Source organism: Kogia breviceps, chromosome X (genome assembly GCF_026419965.1).
Source record: "Kogia breviceps isolate mKogBre1 chromosome X, mKogBre1 haplotype 1, whole genome shotgun sequence".
In the NCBI taxonomy this organism is placed as follows: Eukaryota; Metazoa; Chordata; class Mammalia; order Artiodactyla; family Physeteridae; genus Kogia; species Kogia breviceps.
Genome location: NC_081330.1, coordinates 41,579,545 through 41,597,330, shown reverse-complemented (window position 1 = coordinate 41,597,330; position 17,786 = coordinate 41,579,545). Strand labels below are relative to the sequence as shown.

The 17,786-nt window shown below is 48.2% G+C and overlaps 1 protein-coding gene across 2 annotated transcripts in view; it reads right to left on the bottom strand.

The window, feature by feature from the left end:
* The window catches only part of LOC131747864 (glycine receptor subunit alpha-4), a 29,970-nt gene extending 23,971 nt beyond the window's left edge, over positions 1 to 5,999 (bottom strand). The window contains exons 1-2 of one of the 2 annotated variants that reach the window (XM_067023598.1): positions 5,981 to 5,999; positions 141 to 251 (exon numbers count right to left, since the gene is read on the bottom strand). In XM_067023598.1, coding sequence (XP_066879699.1) covers positions 141 to 219 — 79 coding nt within the window. In that variant the 5' untranslated portion in view covers positions 220 to 251; positions 5,981 to 5,999. Of the gene's footprint in view, positions 1 to 140; positions 272 to 3,900; positions 3,972 to 5,980 lie in introns of those variants that run through there. The other variant, XM_059049929.2, reaches the window with a different exon arrangement.
* Between the last annotated feature and the right edge of the window lie 11,787 nt (positions 6,000 to 17,786).

Sequence of the window (17,786 nt, the reverse complement as noted above, 5' to 3'; positions counted from 1 at the left end):
GAACGCTCCTTCTGAGCTGTGGGAGCCAGCCCTGTACCTCCAGCCTCCTGGCCCTGAGGTAGGCAATGGGGGCTAGCTCGGCAGAATGTCCCCAAAAGAAGTGGGAGGGAGGGGTTTTTTGTAGGATGAATGCTTCTTACCTTTAAAATTGGGCCGAATCCTGGCATCATATCCAGATGTTCGCCCCATAAGCTTGTCCAGGAAATCAGAGGGAGACATGGGCTGGGACACCTTGGTCCCAGATTTGACTTCTTCTTTTGCCAAGGCCACCCTGGACAGGAGAGATAAAGAATTAATAACTGAGATCTGTTGTATTGTGCCTTTATCACAGACCCTCTCCTTCCTTGTTCCCTCCCCACTTTGGCTGGTCTCTCCATCAGGCAGGAGGATTAGGAGATGGGTTTCTAGGTGCCCACTTGCAAAATGAGAAGTACAGGATTAGGAGATGGGTTTCTAGGTGACCACTTGCAAAATGAGAAGTACAGAAACCCATAAGCCAACACAGCGGCTCAATAGTTAGTCCTAGAAGATTGCTTTCACATATATTAGATCTTTTTGCCCTCAAAATTCTCAGTGTGATGGGGGTGAAAACTGTTATTTGCATCTTATAGGTGAGAAAACTGAGGCTTCCAAAGGAGTAATCTGTGAGACTATAAATTGGTGCAGCCACTGTGGAAAACAATATGGAGTCCCCTCAAAATATTAAAAGTTGAACTACCTTATGATCCAGCAATTCTACTTCTGGGTATTTATCCAAAGGAAATGAGATCACAATGTTGAAGAAATATCTGCACCTCCCCCATGTTCATAGCAGCATTATTTGCAATGGCCAAGACATGGAAATTACCCAAGTGTCCATCAACGGATAAACAGATAAAGAAGATGTGGTGTATATATACAATGGAATACTACTCAACTATAGAAAAGAATGAAATAATGCCATTTGTAGCAACATGGATGGACTTGAAGGGTATTATGCTAAATGAAATAAGTCAGACAGAGAAAGACAAATACCATATGATCTCATATGTGGAATCTAATAAATGGGTAGATAGAGAGATAGACCGTCCAAAAGAAAAGTGACTTGCCCAAAGTCTCACAGCTGGTGAGTGACACAGGGCCCAGGATCAGGACTTGAACCCAAGGCTGAGGACTCATCCAGTATTCTCCTTCTGAAGGTGCCTTGAACATGCTCAAACAAGAGTGACAGAAATAATGTGGCTGTGGCAATGCTTTGTACATCTGGCCTAGCCAAGGATGGGAAGGGCTCAAGGGCAATTTACAGCCCTGAGAGATGGTTTTCATTGCTTGGCCTTCGTGCTGATCCCTCAGGGGCTAGGACCCAGCTTCTGGAGAGGGCAGCTTGGCTTCTGGTGTTGGTTCCAGCAGGAAGCTACGTTCTGAGCTGAACCTCAGTTCAGGGTTGTAGCACCTGCAGGCAGGTAATCTCACCTTGGCAATACAATAGGCAAGAAAGCAGGGCTCCAGAAGCATGGAAAAGCCTCCCAGTAACGTGGCCATACTGTGAAGGTCAACTCCCATCTTTTCTTCCTAAGAGCTTCATTTTGAGGAGGGGGCCAGTGTGCTTTGGCCTAGCCTAGAGGCCAGCCCCTTTCTCCCCTGACAAGTTTCCCTCTAAGAGCAGCAAAGTTCCTTCCATATGCCTGCTTGTCTGCTTACCAGCCAATAGCGAGACCAGGGACCAGGAGCTCAGCAAGGGCTTGAGGGCAGGGGTGGGGCTCACACTGAGCTCAGGCTGGACTCCTGGCTGGGTCCTGTGCCTCCTGTTCCATCCTGCCATCATCACCAGAGCCAGCTCCCCTGCTGCCACTACTGCTGCTGCATTGCTGGGGCTGGGAGGTGGGGTGACTGTTGTCCTTCTGGGTCTAAGTCTCTTTTGAACCAGCGAGCTCCTCTTTCCCAGTCAATCTAGGTACCTACCAGTGACTGATAGAATAATACAAATAACTGAGGCACCATGCTAAACTCTTTATCTAGTATAGTTCTCACATCAGTCCTCTCAATAATCACTCTTATTATTCTCCAGCTACAGTTGAGGAGTGCAAGATGGAGTGACTTGTTCATGATCATACAGTTCCTAAATGGTAAAGCCAAGATTCCAACCCAGAGCTATTGACCTCAAAACTAAGTCCACCTACCGCAATACCATGATGCAAGCAGCCCAGGGTGGGCTGCCAAGGAACCAGAGTGGGGGAAGGTCAGTGGCAGCCACACCTGGACCCTTAGAGTCTTGCTTCCTTGAATCCCATGAGCAGGAGGAAGCTCTTACCCTGGGAACAGAGGCCATCTTGGCCCCGAGCGGGGGTGGCCAGAGCAGGTGGCCTAAGCAGGCTCTGAAAACCCAAGGAGGCGGGTGGTGGTGCTGGTGCAAGCAGAAGTCTGTGGCTTCACCATGGGGTGTCCACACTGGCCAGGTGCTGCTACTGGCTGCTTGTTACCTGCCTGCTGGGAGGCCACGTGGCCCTGCAGGTGGAGCAGCCAGACCCTTGCCGCCGTCCTCAGCCTCACTCTCATGTCACTTCTCCCGCTAGCTCCAGCCCCAGGATCCTGGGACTGGCTGTGGGCTCAGCTGTCTTGGGACCCAACAGCCGTGGCAGCCCCGCTTTTGCAGGGTTACCTTGTCTGCGGACCTGAAAGCAGAGTCACCGTGTGCGGCCTCTCCTTGCTCCCTTTCATTCCTGGAAAGTTCCAAACACTGGCAGGACTAGGGAGGTTCCAGAGCTGAAAATCTTTCTCATGGAAGGCCCTGGGGTGGGGTAAGGGGAGAACGTTGATTCTGTTTCTGGGCACTTAAGTGACCTTGGCCAGGTCACTTGCCCTCTCTAGGCCTCAGTTTCTATAAATACAATGAAGGATTTGGTCTCAAGGTTTCCTAAGGGACTGCCTTGCTCTAACCTCTCAATTGGGAATGCTGCCACCAAAGCTTGGGCCTTGAGGCAACGTCCCCTCCAGCAGGGCCCGCAAGCGTCAGCTGGGTACCCCCTTCTGCCTGCATCCTCCTATCAACTCCAGCTGAGTTGCTATTGCACTTCAGGCTGCTTTTCACTCTGAAGAAGTTTATCGCTGCCCCCCCTCCCACTGCATCCCTGCCTGATTGCCCCCTAATGTGTCTGCCAGCAGTGAGGCAGGAGGCTCCTCAGAGTCAGGCAGATCTTGGCGTGCTCTTTGAACGAAGAGGAGGAGGACGATATTGTGGTGGCACTCACCTGCCTCCACCTTGGGAGGCATTCTTCTGACCATTTCAGCCCAAGGCACAGCCAGCTTTCCTCCTCAGCTCACCCTATGCACCTAGAATGGCTCCTGGTCTAATGAGAAAGTGAGAATGGTGGGAGGCCCTTTACAAGGAGCCCAAAGCATGTCTTGCCCCCAAGCCCAGGAAATGATGGCCACTTAGTGCCCCTCCAGGAACAGTGAGCAGCCAGGTTCCCCCCGGGCAGGGTAAGGTGACTGCAGAGGGCCAAGGGTTTGTCAGCCAACATCATTCTGATGTGGTTTTGGGAAAATCCTTGCTCCTTGAAATCTCTCGGGTGAGCAGCCGGCAGATGTTGGTGTCATTTTTAAGGATGTGAGGAATGTGTGGCCAAGCTGGTAGGGAGATAGGTCTGCATGGCAGGACAGATGGCTTCTGTTCCGGGGCTCACTCCCTAGCCCCTATCCTGGCCCAGGAAAGTCTCACCCATGCAGAAGCCTTCCCACCTGCTCTGGAGCTTTGACATTCTTTATGAAAGTCTCCTGGGATCTGATTGGGGGAGGGTGTGTCCTCCCCTGGAGCCTTCCAGACTGTGGGTTTTTTGTAAACTTCAAGGAAACTGTGCCAGAGCCCCTGCTACCCCCAGCCGGTATTTGCATGCATCTCCTTCTCACCCCCACTCAGCTCACCTGAGGAGGACCTGCCCTGGCAGGGTCCAGAGGAGAAGGAAGGAGAGGGCTGCTGGAACAAGAGTTGTCATGCTGCGGGGACCCTGGAGTCCTTTCTCAGCCTGGCTGCCGAGGTGAGAGAGGGTATCCGGGCTGGAACGCCGAAAGTACAGAGCCTTCTTCCTACTTGGGCCACTTGCAAGGAACCCAAGGAGGGCTGGGCTAGGAGTTGCACGCTCTCTCCTCTTCTCTCTTCTGCCCCGTCCTTACCAGTGAGGGGCCAGAACTATCCCCCTGGAAGTGATCCTGACACAGATAACCTGCTCCTTCTCTGGCTCACCTGGGGCTCCGGAGGGCCTCAGCCTGCCTCCTGGGGTGCTGAAGGAGATTCTTTTGGGGCAGCAATCACTCTCTAAACCCTGGAGAGTCTTGGAGGGGAGGGAAGAGGGAGGCTGTAGGAAGATGTTTCCCTCCCTCCCACCTCCCCCTGAGATGCACCCTCTGAAAGCAGCAATTTAAAGGCACAGTCGCCAGCAGCTGGAGTGGGGTTCCCAGCGAGCCTGTGTGCTGTGTGCTGGGGAGGAGCTTGGACTGCTGCTGCAGCCTGGAGAGGGCCGGAGGTGTTCTGTCTAGCTTCTAAGTGTCCAGCTGGAGGAGTGCATGCAGGCTGCCCTGATTCCCCAACCTCCCCAGCAGTTCCCCTTTTAGCCTGGAGCCAAGCTGTGGCCTAACTCTAGAGGCTTAATGATTTTTGTAAGGGGGAAAAAGACCTAAGGGGGTTTAGGGGAGCCACTGGGTTTCCTCCAGCTGACAGCTTCAGGGCTGAGAGGAGATGAGGAGGAGGCTGAGGGCAGGGGTGGTTTTTCCTCAACCCTCTGGGTGGAGACACAAGGGATGGATAAGGCAGAGGAACTTCGGAGTTCTCCTATGTCTGCCTGACTATCAGTCTGTCCATCTGTCTGTCTGCATGACCCATCTTCATCCTTGTAGCTGTGCATCCTCTTTCCTGCCTGCTTACCTCCCTTAGCTCATCTCTGCTGAGCTTGGGGGGCTCTCTGTAGCTTTCTGAAACCCCCTTTCCCCAGCCTGGCTAGGCTGTGAGGAGGAATAGGTGTCCCTGGCAGGGGCAGGGCAGGCCTGGTACACAGCAGGCTTTGCAAGCTTCAGAGGAGTCAAGGGGGCCAAGAGCAATGACCTGGCAGCCCTGAAGCCCAGGATGGAGTAGAGAGGCAGGGAGCGTGGGCCAGTCCCCATCCCCTTGCTTCTGCCCATTTGCTTGCAGCATCCAGGTGCTTGAGCAGCTCTTTTCCTGTCTACCCTTCCCCAAACTTGCTCAAGCACTGCCTGAACCGCTCTGAGACTTCCTCAAGTGCCTCAGCCACCCTCCCTCCCTCCCTCTTTTTCTCTACTTTCTTCCTCCCTCTCTCCCTGAAGCTTTCCTTCATCTTTACTCTCTCCATCTCTAATATCCCTTCCTGTTTCTTTTCTGGGTTTCACCTTCTGTGTCTGTCTCCCCCTCTTCTTTCACCCTCACTTTCTCTCCATTCCCATTTTCTCTCTCAACTTCACATTATCTCCATTTTCTCATGCTCTCTTTCTAAATTACGACTGTGAGAAGCAAAATGGTTTCATTTATTCTGCAGTGGAAACTCACAACAGCTCATCTGAGTTCTTGAGTGTGTACTCAGGGGAGGAGTCGGTGCCACTTTATAGGGGTCAATTCCAGCGCTGACAGTGGCCCCTCAGCCCCACCAGAGAAGGGTGTGCGGGGATTGCAAGCTCTTCAAAGGGACCCATTTAGAGGCAATGATGGGTAGAACCTGTGCTGCATCTCCCTTGCGGTTGTGTTATTATTAAAGAAGAGGAATTTTTAAACCACCAATGAAAGGGAAAGAAGGTAATTTTAAAGATTACGCGCTGAAATGTTGATGGCAGAGCCGGGCTTTTGGAATTGGGACTGGAAACATTACAAGCCTGAAATCATGCTTATATGGCCAGTAAGTACAAAATACAAAGTACTAATTTTCCTGAAAATATCTTGAGCAGCTCTTTCACCTGTTTACTCTCCCTCCGTGTTTTCTGTAAGCATCACAATCCCTACTCTGTGGGCAGGAACCAAGCCTTACAGCGCCTCTCAGGGCAGAGCTGCAGGCTAGGGCACTAAAGGGGGCGGGCAGCAGAAGCGTTTGATCCTATTTAACTCACTCCCTCTGACAAGCTTGATTTTGTTACTTCCCCTTCCTCAACTCTTCCCTGTTGCTTTCAAGGCGCTGCATGACCTGGTAACTCTGCTCCTCCACTGATGCATTTCAAGACCCCTGTCTCTCCAGCTTTCACATTGTTTCACAAGTTGTTCCCTCTGCCAGAGTACTCTTCCCTCCACTCTTATCCTTCTGGATTAAGTTTTGTTGTCCCCCTCTCAAGGAAGACTTTTTGAACTGTCCCTGTCACCCCTCAGGTCTGGGTTAGGAGACCATCCAATGTGTTCCTACAGGACCTTCGCCTTCCCCTTCACAGCACTGTCACACTCCGTTAAAGCCTCCCGCTTACTTGACTCTCTCCCCACTACAGACCTCTCAAGCTTCCTGAGGGTAGAGACATGTGAGCCACCCAATCCCCAGGGCCCAGCCCAGAGCTTGGCACATTCCAGGCAACTACTGAACATCTGTTAAGATGCATTCCGGGCACCCAGAGATACTTCCCCAAGCCAGTGCCTCTGCATCTTTCTCTGTCAAATGAGAATGATGAGTCTGACACAGAGAGAGAGAACTGGCATGAAGTAATGGTAATAAAGGGAAATGAGAGAGCAGCTTTCATTCTCTTGCCCCTTAGACCTGAGGCATCACCTTCAGTCATCTGGGATTCTTGGCTAATGGAAGGCACAGGCCCCTGGGGACTGGTCCATTGTCTCAGGTCTCACCCCCTGTGTGTCCCGTGGGGTCCCTGAGTACTGAGAACACAGCGGGATCAGTTTCCTGGGAGGAAAGATCCCTTCTTATGAAAGGCTGCAGCCATGACCAAGGGTCTGGCCTGCATGTTGAAGGGATATGGCTTCCCAAGGGTGCTGAAAGGCTTGGGGAGAAGGAGGGAGGCCAGGGAGGCAAAGAACTGGATAAGCTGCTCCTAGGAGGTGACAAGAAGCAGGGGAGATGCCCATCCAAGAGTTCCCTCTACTAATAGGAAGCCACACTTTCTGAAGATGACCTCAGCATTTTCTGGTGTGGGAGGGGCACAAATTTGTGTCCAGCCTCGCCCCACAACCTTTTTCTCTTCTTATTATCAAACTATGGTGTATGGGAATCTCCATGCTCCAAAATGTATTGCACCCTTTTCCTCTTTTGAAATTGGCTTTCCCATTGGCCACGAGAAGTGGCTGGATTGCAGCAGGAGGTTGCGTAGAAGCTACAATAAGCAAAATGTTTCACTGGATGAAAGATTATTTCATCATGAAAAAACTACTGAGCTGCTAAAAATGGATTAAGCACATCATTTTCATAAATGTTTCATTCCAGGAAAGAGTCTGGGGGGAGCCCATGGAGAGGTTGACTGAGCTTTTCTCAGACCTCAAAGATGAACCAGCTATCAGCATTAGGATAGCACAGTGAACAATGGTCCTGATTCTGTTGCTGGCTCTCTGTTCAGTGTCCAGGGGTCAACAGAGAAGTGGGGCTCCAGGCAGGGATGATGTATTGACTAGCACCCAGATAGGCACCATTTCTCTCCTGCTGGACCCTCAGCATCATTACTCATCCCACCAGCCACTTCAGAGTGATTCACTAGGCATGCAGGAGAGTTTCATTAAGGTTTCCACAGAGTTTGCATTGACTCTCCTTGTCTCTTGGCTCTCATAACTCTGCAACATTATTTTTCAGGGATGCTAGGACCATGTCACGCTTCTCCTCAAAAGTAAATTGGTTTTTGCTCGTGATCATGCTCATGAATATCTTACTTCACTCACTTGGGGACTGTGATCATCCATGATGTGTAAGTTGTGAAGCCCTTACATAACATAAAAGTAACAGGACTTGGAATGATGAATACATATTTACCGTGTGGAACGGTGTTGGAAGCCAACCTGGAGCCTCTGTGCCATGACAGGGTCATGGAACAACAATCCAAGACAGCGCTGCAGGGCAGTGCTGCGCCCAGGAAGCTGACTACATCTCTTCTGATCTGTTTTGTAATTTTGTGCTTCTGCCTTGAAAAAGTACATGGGGGATTTGCCCCCCGTCCCAAGCTTAACCGTGTAAAACATCCCCTTCCCCCTCCCAAACCAAAACTTACAAATTGGGACTTTTTAACAACAGCCCCTGGCTGGTGGGAGAAAAAACAAACAACCTGGAAATGTAGGGTTGTTTCTATGGAAAACACCAATAATAAAAAAACAATGGCCCTACATAGGAGTAATAGATGATTCTGGGTATTGTTGGTTCTGGTATAAGGATAAATTAATCATACAGAGTCGACTGCCAACATTGGAATTGTTGACTCGTCCATTTAGACAAAGCTTCTTGCCCAGAAAAACACAGTGATAGATTAAATTGTGAAAAATATTGTAGATGATTTAGGGGATACATTGTTAAGACTTGTCCATGCGGACCTCTGGGACACATAGGAAAGTTCAGGAAACTTCCTCCTCCATAGTTTCTTTTAATGGCTTGTTACATATTAGTTTGGCTTTGTTATTAGTACGGATTGAACTTACTCTAAGAAAAAACAATGATGTTTTGAGAACCTTTAGAATTACTTTAAAAGTACATCTAGAAATATTAGGTACAATCTATTGTGAATATCTTCTGAGGTTTTAGTTAAACACCTGATGATGTAATCACTTAGGGTATATAAATCTGACTGTGAGAAAATAAAGAGAGAGAGATCATGCTTGTACATACACAGTGTTGTTGATTTATTTAACTTCCCCTCGCCGACGCTGTCCATCCCTCGGGTATTCCTGGACCTGCAGGAGCTGGACTCCCGCAGAATGGACTGTGTTCCCACTGATTCACGCGTGCACTTAACAAATATTTATTGAGTGCACATCATACGCCAGATGTTTTAGGTCTGTAGATACAACAGTGAACAAAGCAGACCAAGTCCACGCCCTTATGCAGCTTACATTCTAGTGAGGCAATGATGTAATTGCCTCCCAAAGAAGGTTCTGCATGGGTCATTAGCAGTGCCCCAGGGCCTGAGCACCTCTTGAAGCATTTGATCTGGACATTTATTACATGGCCTAGAAAAAATAGAAATGAAAAAGACACAAATGAACTTATTTACAAAACAGAAACAGACATAGAAAACACATTTATGGTTACTTCAGGGGAAATGGGGTTAGGGGACAGATAAATTAGGAGGTTGGAATTAACATATACACACTACAATATATAAAATAGATAATCAACAAGGACCTACTGTATAGCACAGGGAACTATACTCAATATTTTGTAATAACCTATAAGGGAAAAGAATCTGAAAAAGAATACATATCTATATATATATATCTATACATATATCTGAATCACTGTGCTGTATACCTGAAACTAACACGATATTATAAATCATCTATACTTCAGTTAAAAATAAAAGAGAGATGACTTTTCAGCAGACAGGAATGAACTTCATTTCCGTGTATCCCAGAATCTGTCTGCTAGTCACATCACAGGAGCTCATCACCTGCTAGACACACCCCCAGGAAGCTTATCCTCCAATAATCCAACCCTAAACAGACTATACATGTCCGAGTCCCTTGAGTATCTCTGGTGGTGCATACAGATTTGTCTGTGACCGATAATAAGCACCTTCCTCAGTAGGATAGTTAGGGGGATTAACAGCACTCTTAGCACTCTTGCTGTGGTGCTTCTCTAAGTGGTCTCCAATTATTTAGGATTCATTCTCTCTCTCTTTTGTCTTTGTTTTTCCTTTCTGTCTTTCTTTCAGTCTGTCTTTCTGTCTGTCCTCAAGTCTTTTTTTTTTCCCATGAATAACTTCAATGTCTGTTGCAATAGGATATTGGGCACCGAAGTAAGGAAGAATTTAGTTGGTGACTGTACATAGAAATATGCAGAAAGCTGAATTTGCATTAATGATACCAATCATGTAGTTATAGTTAGATCAGCAATTTTTATATGACAGAAACTAGAATTTAACATTAGAAAAGACGTGACAGTTTAATCTTGCACTCCTGTAGTGTTCATCATCTGAATATACACACGTGTGTGCATGCAGACACACACAGAGCACCTCTTGATATTTTGCAGATGATGCCCCTGCCACTAGCAATGATCATCTCAGAGTGTGACTGTGGGGTGTGATGAAGTTGGGATGTGATGAGTAGTCCTTTTATTCCTGCGTGCAGGTGGATCTTGTTCTTTGATTTGTGGCTGTGGTTTCTACACATACTGCACTAATGAAGCCCTTTTTGACACACTTATATGGGAAAAATTGAAATCCCTTGGTAAGGTGCCAAGTTGAACCACTTCTCTGTGTATAGGGTGGGTTAACTCATTTTGTGAAAGTTATGGGGCATATGGCCCAAAGCAACACATTCTAATCAATGACAGGCACTCCTGAGCTGCTAATCAGACAACAAACCTCAGCAGGTCACACACAGTAGCTTTTGCTGCCACCCGCTCCTGCACGGTCAGCAACATCATCGTCCAACACAGAGAGAGTGCTGCTTTGAGAACTCTGACTTCTCTTTCCTGCCCATTGTCAGTTTCTTTCTGTAACCTTCACATTGCCTTTCTGCCGTGTATTACATCCCACGTGTTCTATAATCCCCTCACTTTCCACAGCGTGTGCCCACTGCTGAGTCAAAGGCAGGTGCTGCTTCACAACTGCAAGCCCAGTACAACCAGCATCAATTACGGTGCAGTTTCAGGATAGACAAATAGGATGCTGAGGTCTTGACATTTTCAGGCAAGCAGTGGCATGGAGACAGGGAAGTCTACTCAGTTGCATCACCTTAAGCAAAAACACTTAGACTAACTTATTTTCCATGTACAGAACCGGGTCTATGAAATGGTAGAATGGAGTAGAAGAGGACCATTTAGAAGGTTCACTGAATAAGGACGAATATTTTCACTCTTCAGAGAAGCATCCAGGAGAAAACTGGAAGCACGGGCAGGGGAGCTCAGCTCATCCTGAGCTACTGGAGGAAGAGAATTTGAAGTGGCTCTTTTTCGATGACTCAGATTCCATTCCAGATCAAACAGCCACCAGCAGAAGTCAGAAGATAAAGTGAAACTAAAGAGATACTCCTCATATCACAGACCAAGTCCTGGAGAAGCTGTTAATCAGTGCTAAGAAGGCCAGTGCCTGGGGAGTCTTAGCTCATGTTAATTGCATTGATTGAATCCTGGGGTAGAACTGAGTCCACCGTCGATTATAATGATACCAAAGGGCCAGTCTCATCCGCTTATTCTGAGAGGATTCTCTGATCTCCATGGAGACTAGAAAGGAGTTCTAGTTACTGTGGTAGAGAAATTTCTGGCATTCAAGGGCTTCCAACTTGTCAGAGGCAGAGAAGATTCTTTGTTCCAAGTTGGTGGGATTCATAATTATTATTAGATACATTTCACTGTATTTTAACTCCCTGTTTCAGTCTGATCTGCTACGATTGGTTCTTCCTAGATCCATGTTACAGATGGGAAAATGAAACCCACAACATAGTTTATTGCTGTCTTCTCTGCCTCACATCTCTGTCTTCTCTGTACCTCTACTCTCATTCAACCTCCAATTTCCCAAGCATAAAGATATTATGTTTACAAGTTGGTGAAACTCAAGCCAACCAATAAGATAGACTAAAGCAGAGATGAAACTACGCTTCTTTTTGCAGTTAGTGTCCAGGAAATGTTTAGATGTCTGTCTCATGTCCAATTCTATATTCAGACTCTGGCCTCTCCACTGCTCTGCATCTACTCAGACCTCTACTTACCTGTGAGTTCAGAGTGTCATTTTTCAGAGATGAACTGAAGTCTACCGATGCCCAGTGAGGGTCAGGGTAGGCCTCTTCATTGGAAGAAAAGGAGAATAAGAAGTAAAGAATGGGGCTTCCTTGGTGGCGCACTGGTTGAGAGTCTGCCTGCCGATGCAGGGGAAACGGGTTTGTGCCCCGGTCCGGGAAGATCCCACATGCCGCGGAGTGGCTGGGCCCGTGAGCCATGGCCGCTGAGCCTGCGCGTCCGGAGCATGTGCTCTGCAACGGGAGAGGCCACAGCAGTGAGAGGCCCGCGTACTTAAAAAAAAAAAAAGAAGTAAAGAATGATTGATTGATCATGGGTCTTGGTTCTGCCATGCAGATCTCCCTGGTCTCAGGAGGTGAGTGCAGATTGGAGAAAGGACAGCATCCTGTTTCCTATGAATCAAAGGCCACTCTAGAGGCTTTTGTAGGAAGAAACTGCATTTTCTCCAGCTTACATTCCACAGAACCTGGCCATGGAATAGGCTTTTTCTCCCCCCAGAGGTCAAAAAAGTTGGCCATGAAGCCAGGAGTCAAAGCCAGGCAGGCTTATTCCCCAGCTGGCTGCTCTAGTCAAGTCAGAACAGACTAGATCCTTAGAACATTAAGGGACAGTAGATAGTCCATAATCAATACTTCCTTCCAAATCAAACTTTGCTGTGGTTAGTGGTGAAGTTGTCTCCACCCTAGTAAGGGGAACTTTTCAGCTACCAGATGAATCATGGCTGAAATTAACACAGCAGATATATTTTTTCCTAAAGGGCTTGATTCTTCTCTGCTTCCTGCCCCTGTCATCAGTCCTCTTCAACCCTTCTCTGTACTTGAGCTGAGAAGAAGGAAAGTGCAGTTGACTCTCAGGTTCCCTCTGATGTCTTTGTGTGGAAGCTTGGCTCAGTCTGTCATGAGCAGAGATGGTGGCAGCCTTGCTTGCCCTCAGAGGTGGTTTCGAAGTGCCTTGTGGCTTCCATTTGGCCCCTGAAACATATTATTTGGTGAGGAAAGAGGGGAAAGACTAAAATTCAACAGCAGAGTCTTGCATGGGGCAAATGAAGAAGCGCTAGAATTCCCCTCAAAATCTCATGCAAAACCACCAAGTCGTAGAATGTTAGAAATGAATAGGATATTATTGATGAAATCCAATCTCCTTTTTTGAAGGCCCAAGAAAGTACTGAAAGGGTGAAATGACAGGCTGAAGGTGATTCAGCTATTTGGTGTGGAGCTTGGAGTAGATCTCAGAAACTTTGGCTCCCGAACAACCTGCTCCCCATCACATTCCTGCCTTCCACTGGAAGCCGAAACCAGTCCTCTTCTTTGTGCTCTGTGACATTTCCCCTGGCCCTCTCCACAAGGCACATGTGTGCACACCTACACTTTGCCCTACACCTGGTAGCCGTGAACTCTTCCTGGCCGAGCACAGGCCCAGGCAAATGTCTTCCCAAGTTGCTATTTTGTTGTAAAGGGTCAGCAGCAGGGCCAAGAGAGTCCTTTTAATTAAGCCACAAGTCCGCTAAATTATGCACACATAAGCTGCTTCCTCCACCATTTACTCAGTAACTCATTCTCCTCCAAAAAAAGAAAACAAAACAAAACAAAAACAAAGCTGAGATGAGAAATGAGAAAAGAAAAGAGTGTAAGAGAGAGAAATGAAATAAGTGGATTTCCTTAGAATTTCTTGGCATCCCGCTCCCCCGCTTACCTAAAGCGTTTCTTTAATCCTTGTTCTGAAGGGCCAACTTCCCTTGCAAGCCTGGGCACACAAGGTCCCACTCTAATAACGATAATGATAAAAATAATATTGCTCAGCAGCGTCTTTATCCAGAGTCCTCGTCAACATAGAAGTTTGGTGTCAGATCCAAATGCTGTGTTCCACAGAGGCCTGGGTCTCTTCTTTGACTACAAGAAGTAAGTGATCTGGAAAGAGGAAGCTGTGTGTTCCAAGGGGCAAGCAGGTGATGCCGTGAGCAGCCTTGGGTACCCTTGCTTTGAGAGCGCCCATTCCAAAGAGAGTTGGTGAGGGTCCCAGCGCCCCCAGACCCATCCTTTCTGTGGGAGAATCCAGCACCACCCACCTTTGTTTCAGTGGAACTTTCCCATGTAGAAGTGATTCTGCCTCTACAAAGTTGACTGCTCTTGTGTCAGGCACTTCCAGAGCCATGATTTTCATTAACTCACAAGTATCATTATTCCCAGAAACAGGCTCAGAGATGACAAGTGGAGAGGCAGGCCTCATAAACAGAGCTCCTAGCACCCAACAGTCTTTCCACAACAACACAGATGCCTATGGATAGGCTGAATAGAGCCTGGCTCATGGGAAATATTTGCTAAATGTGTGTTGGACGAATGAAAAAAGGACTCCTCAACTCCCTTGCTTTCCTTTCTGCCACACTAGTCCCTTGGATCTAAGCAGAAAGACATATGTTTGTTATCCAGGACTTTTTCATTGACCAGACCCCTCCAAACAATGCTGATTAAAGGGTATACCTGGGACCATTCCCATTGAGTGAGTCAGGACAGAATCTTCCTCCCCCAGACCTCTTCGGAAGGTCGCCGTGGAAGGGACAGGTTTTGGCATTAAACTGCCTAGGTTTAAATCATTGCTCTGTCACTTGTTGGCTGTGTGACCCTCTATAAGTGACTTAACCAGTCTAAGCCTCTGTTTCTGCATCTACTAAATGAGATAATAAATTAGACCTGTGCCCTCAGGGTTGTCATGAAGATTAAATGTGATAATAGACTCTAGCCTAGGGCCAGGCACACAGTCAGCACTTAATAAGCTATTATTATTATTCTCAGCCCTGGAGTACTTCTTTCCCTTCATTTGCTCTGTGGGCTGAAGTGGTTTTGCTGCATTGTGCCCCCTCAGCCGGAGGTGCCAGAACAGAGGATGTGAGCTTTGGAGGGAGTACCATATATCCCTCACCAAGAGCAAAGACCAGTGCTTGCTAGGCCAGTTAGAATTGCAGCTGGAAAATATCCTGGATGAGGGCTTAGCTCTGGGAGAAGAGATGGTTAGAAATATTCCTTGGGGGGTGGGGGGACAGGAAGTTGTGAGTACAGACAGAATGAACCAGAGGAGATAGACAGAAGGGAAAGGGAAACTGGGGAGATGGGGGAAGAAAAAGTTTGGGAGAGACAGGGAGGGGCTGGAGAGCTGACGAGAAGCTAACTTTCTACTAGAACATTAACCACAAATGAGGGGAAATAAAATTAACATCTTTTTTTTTGTGGTACGAGGGCCTCTCACTGTTGCAGCCTCTCCCGTTGCAGAGCACAGGCGCCGGACGCGCAGGCTCAGCAACCATGGCTCAAGGGCCCAGACGCTCCGCGGTATGTGGGATCCTCCCAGACCGGGGCATGAACCCGTGTCCCCTGCATCGGCAGGTGGACCCTCAACCACTGTGCCACCAGGGAAGCCCTAACATCTTTATTGAAAAGAAAAACAAGGAAGTAAGAAATATTCCTGTTTGGGGAAATCTTGTGTAGAAAGGAGCAGGTGCTGGGGGCCTTTGGAGGCTGGCTGCCATGGTGATGCTATATGTCTTTTTTTCTATTACCCTGTGAATCTGGCAGCTGATAGCTTCTTTCTTCTCTAGTTTCTAAGTACAGGGCTTAGCCCTCAGTGCATCACTGGTTTCCATCTCCAGCACTTTGGATATGCTGTGGGACCTACTGGCTTGTTGTCATGCCTTCTTTTTGAAATGATACTTGCCCAGAAAGAAAAAGAAGAGAGGGTCTATGCTGGAGAGCAGAGGGAGAAGCACTCTGTGCGGCTCTTTGCAGATAGATGAGAAGGCAAGTTTAGCACGTTAGGGAACACTTTGATCAGAGAGATGTGGAGGGAACTCATCCTAGTGACTCCTTCCTTTCCAAGGTAAATCTAGGTGGGCTCTTCTCTAAGAAAATAAGGTGACCAATCGCCTTGGTTTGCCAACATTGAGGGGTTTCCTGGGACATGGAACTTTCAATTATACAAGGAGAGTCCCAGACAAACTGGGACCGATGGTAACCCTAAGAAAAAGCCCACTCAGGAAGTCCAAGATGAAGGGAGCCCACACTCTTCAGAACCTGACATTAAACAATCACATGCAGGGACCACAGAGGCTCTTGAAAGAAAGTCACTATTTAACCCAGGCTCATAAACATAGACAACTTAATAGCTCGGTTTTTGCCACCAAACCATTTTCCCCATGCTATTGTATGTGAAGAGATTCTCCAAGTTCCAGTAACGTTAGAACCACCTGGAGACCTTGTTAAAAATACAAATTCTTGGGCTTCCCTGGTGGCGCAGTGGTTGAGAGTCCGCCTGCCGATGCAGGGGACACGGGTTCGTGCCCCGGTCCGGGAAGATCCCACATGTTGCGGAGCGGCTGGGCCCGTGAACCATGGCCGCTGAGCCTGCACGTCTGGAGCCTGTGCTTCACACGGGAGAGGCCACAACAGTGAGAGGCCCTGTACCGGGAAAAAAAAAAAAAAAAAAAAAAACAACAACCAACAAATTCTTGAGCCCTCCCTGAGCTGCTAAATCCAAGTCTCTGGGGGGCTGTGCAGCCCAGGGATCTACCTGTTATCAAGTTTTCTCTCAGCCTCTCATGCCCATGGTCGGAGGGCTAGGTGTTGAAAAGCCTCAGCGGCAGCAGTCAGAGTTTGTTTGTCAAGTGAAAGCCAACAGGCATCCAGACCCCAGAGTCTGACCCACAAAGGCAGAATGCTAGGAAACACCCTGACCCGGGGCCTCCTGCACCCTCTCCCCTCACCCATTGCCTGGCTGGTGCCTTCTCTCCCTCGGGGTCAGGCCTAAGCATCACCTCCTTGGACTTCTTCCCTGACTTCCTACTCCATCTTACATGTGCTTACAACACCTCTCTATTTATTTCTTACGATTTGTAATCTCACATCCATGTGTGTGGCTCCTCATAAGTCCCCCCCACCACTAGACTGTAAGCTCCCTGAGGTCCAGGCCTGTGTTGTTCTCATTGCTGAGCTCCCACAGCACCTAGCGCAGGGCCAGGCACAGGATATGTGGCAGCTAAATATTTGGGGATGAATGCAAGCATGAGTGGATGGATGGGTGGGTGGGTGGATGGGGAGGCACTGCTGGCAGCCCCAGCTTGGACAACAGTGCTGAGCGGCAATGTTCTGTGGAGTCAGTCCTGGCTGCGCTGTTGGTGAGGTTGCCTACAACGCCATTAATGGGCTTGAAGGTGACAGGGCCCAGGGCCCTTCTCTGAAGGTTCCTGGCTCTTGGCAGAATCCTCGGTCACTCCCCAAATGGAAAGCCGACAGAAGCCAAGGCAGCCAGGTCTGGGCTAAGGGGCCAAGGGAAGCAGCCCATTTCGGGCTGGTTGGCTGGGTACCCGGAGGCCAGCGGAGGAGAGGCCTGGGATTTTGCTGCCCTCTTGCCCTGGCCCTGGCCTCCCTGGCTGTGCCTCCCCCAGGGTGGACACAGAGCGGGGCAGAATTTACCACCCCAAAATACATCTCTTTGGCATAAGGATTATCTTAGGCTGATTGATTATATCTGAGAAACAGCAGACCAGAAAAAGCTCTGAAAACCTAGTAGAAGTTATTCTTTTGTAAGAGACATTTACATTTATAAGGGAAATCTCCCTTTGGAAGGGAGTCTCTCTTTCTCTACCAGGAACAGAGAGAAGGATGACCAAATGTCTAGAAACTCTTATCAATGGAGAAGGCAACAACTTAAATATGCATAACACTCTTACCCTTGTTCAATGAGCTTTTCCTGAAAATCTCCCATAACTGGCTCTTCCCCAGCCCCGCATCCGTCTTCTTTTGTTTTTAGCTGGAGATGGTATTTAAGTTGGTGGTTTGGACCATTTCGGGGTATCACTCAATTTTCCTGGGTCTCTCTCATAAATACAGGAGGTATATAGGTTTCTAAGCGTTCTGTTTGTTTCTCTCCTGTTAATCTGTCTTTTATTACGGGGTG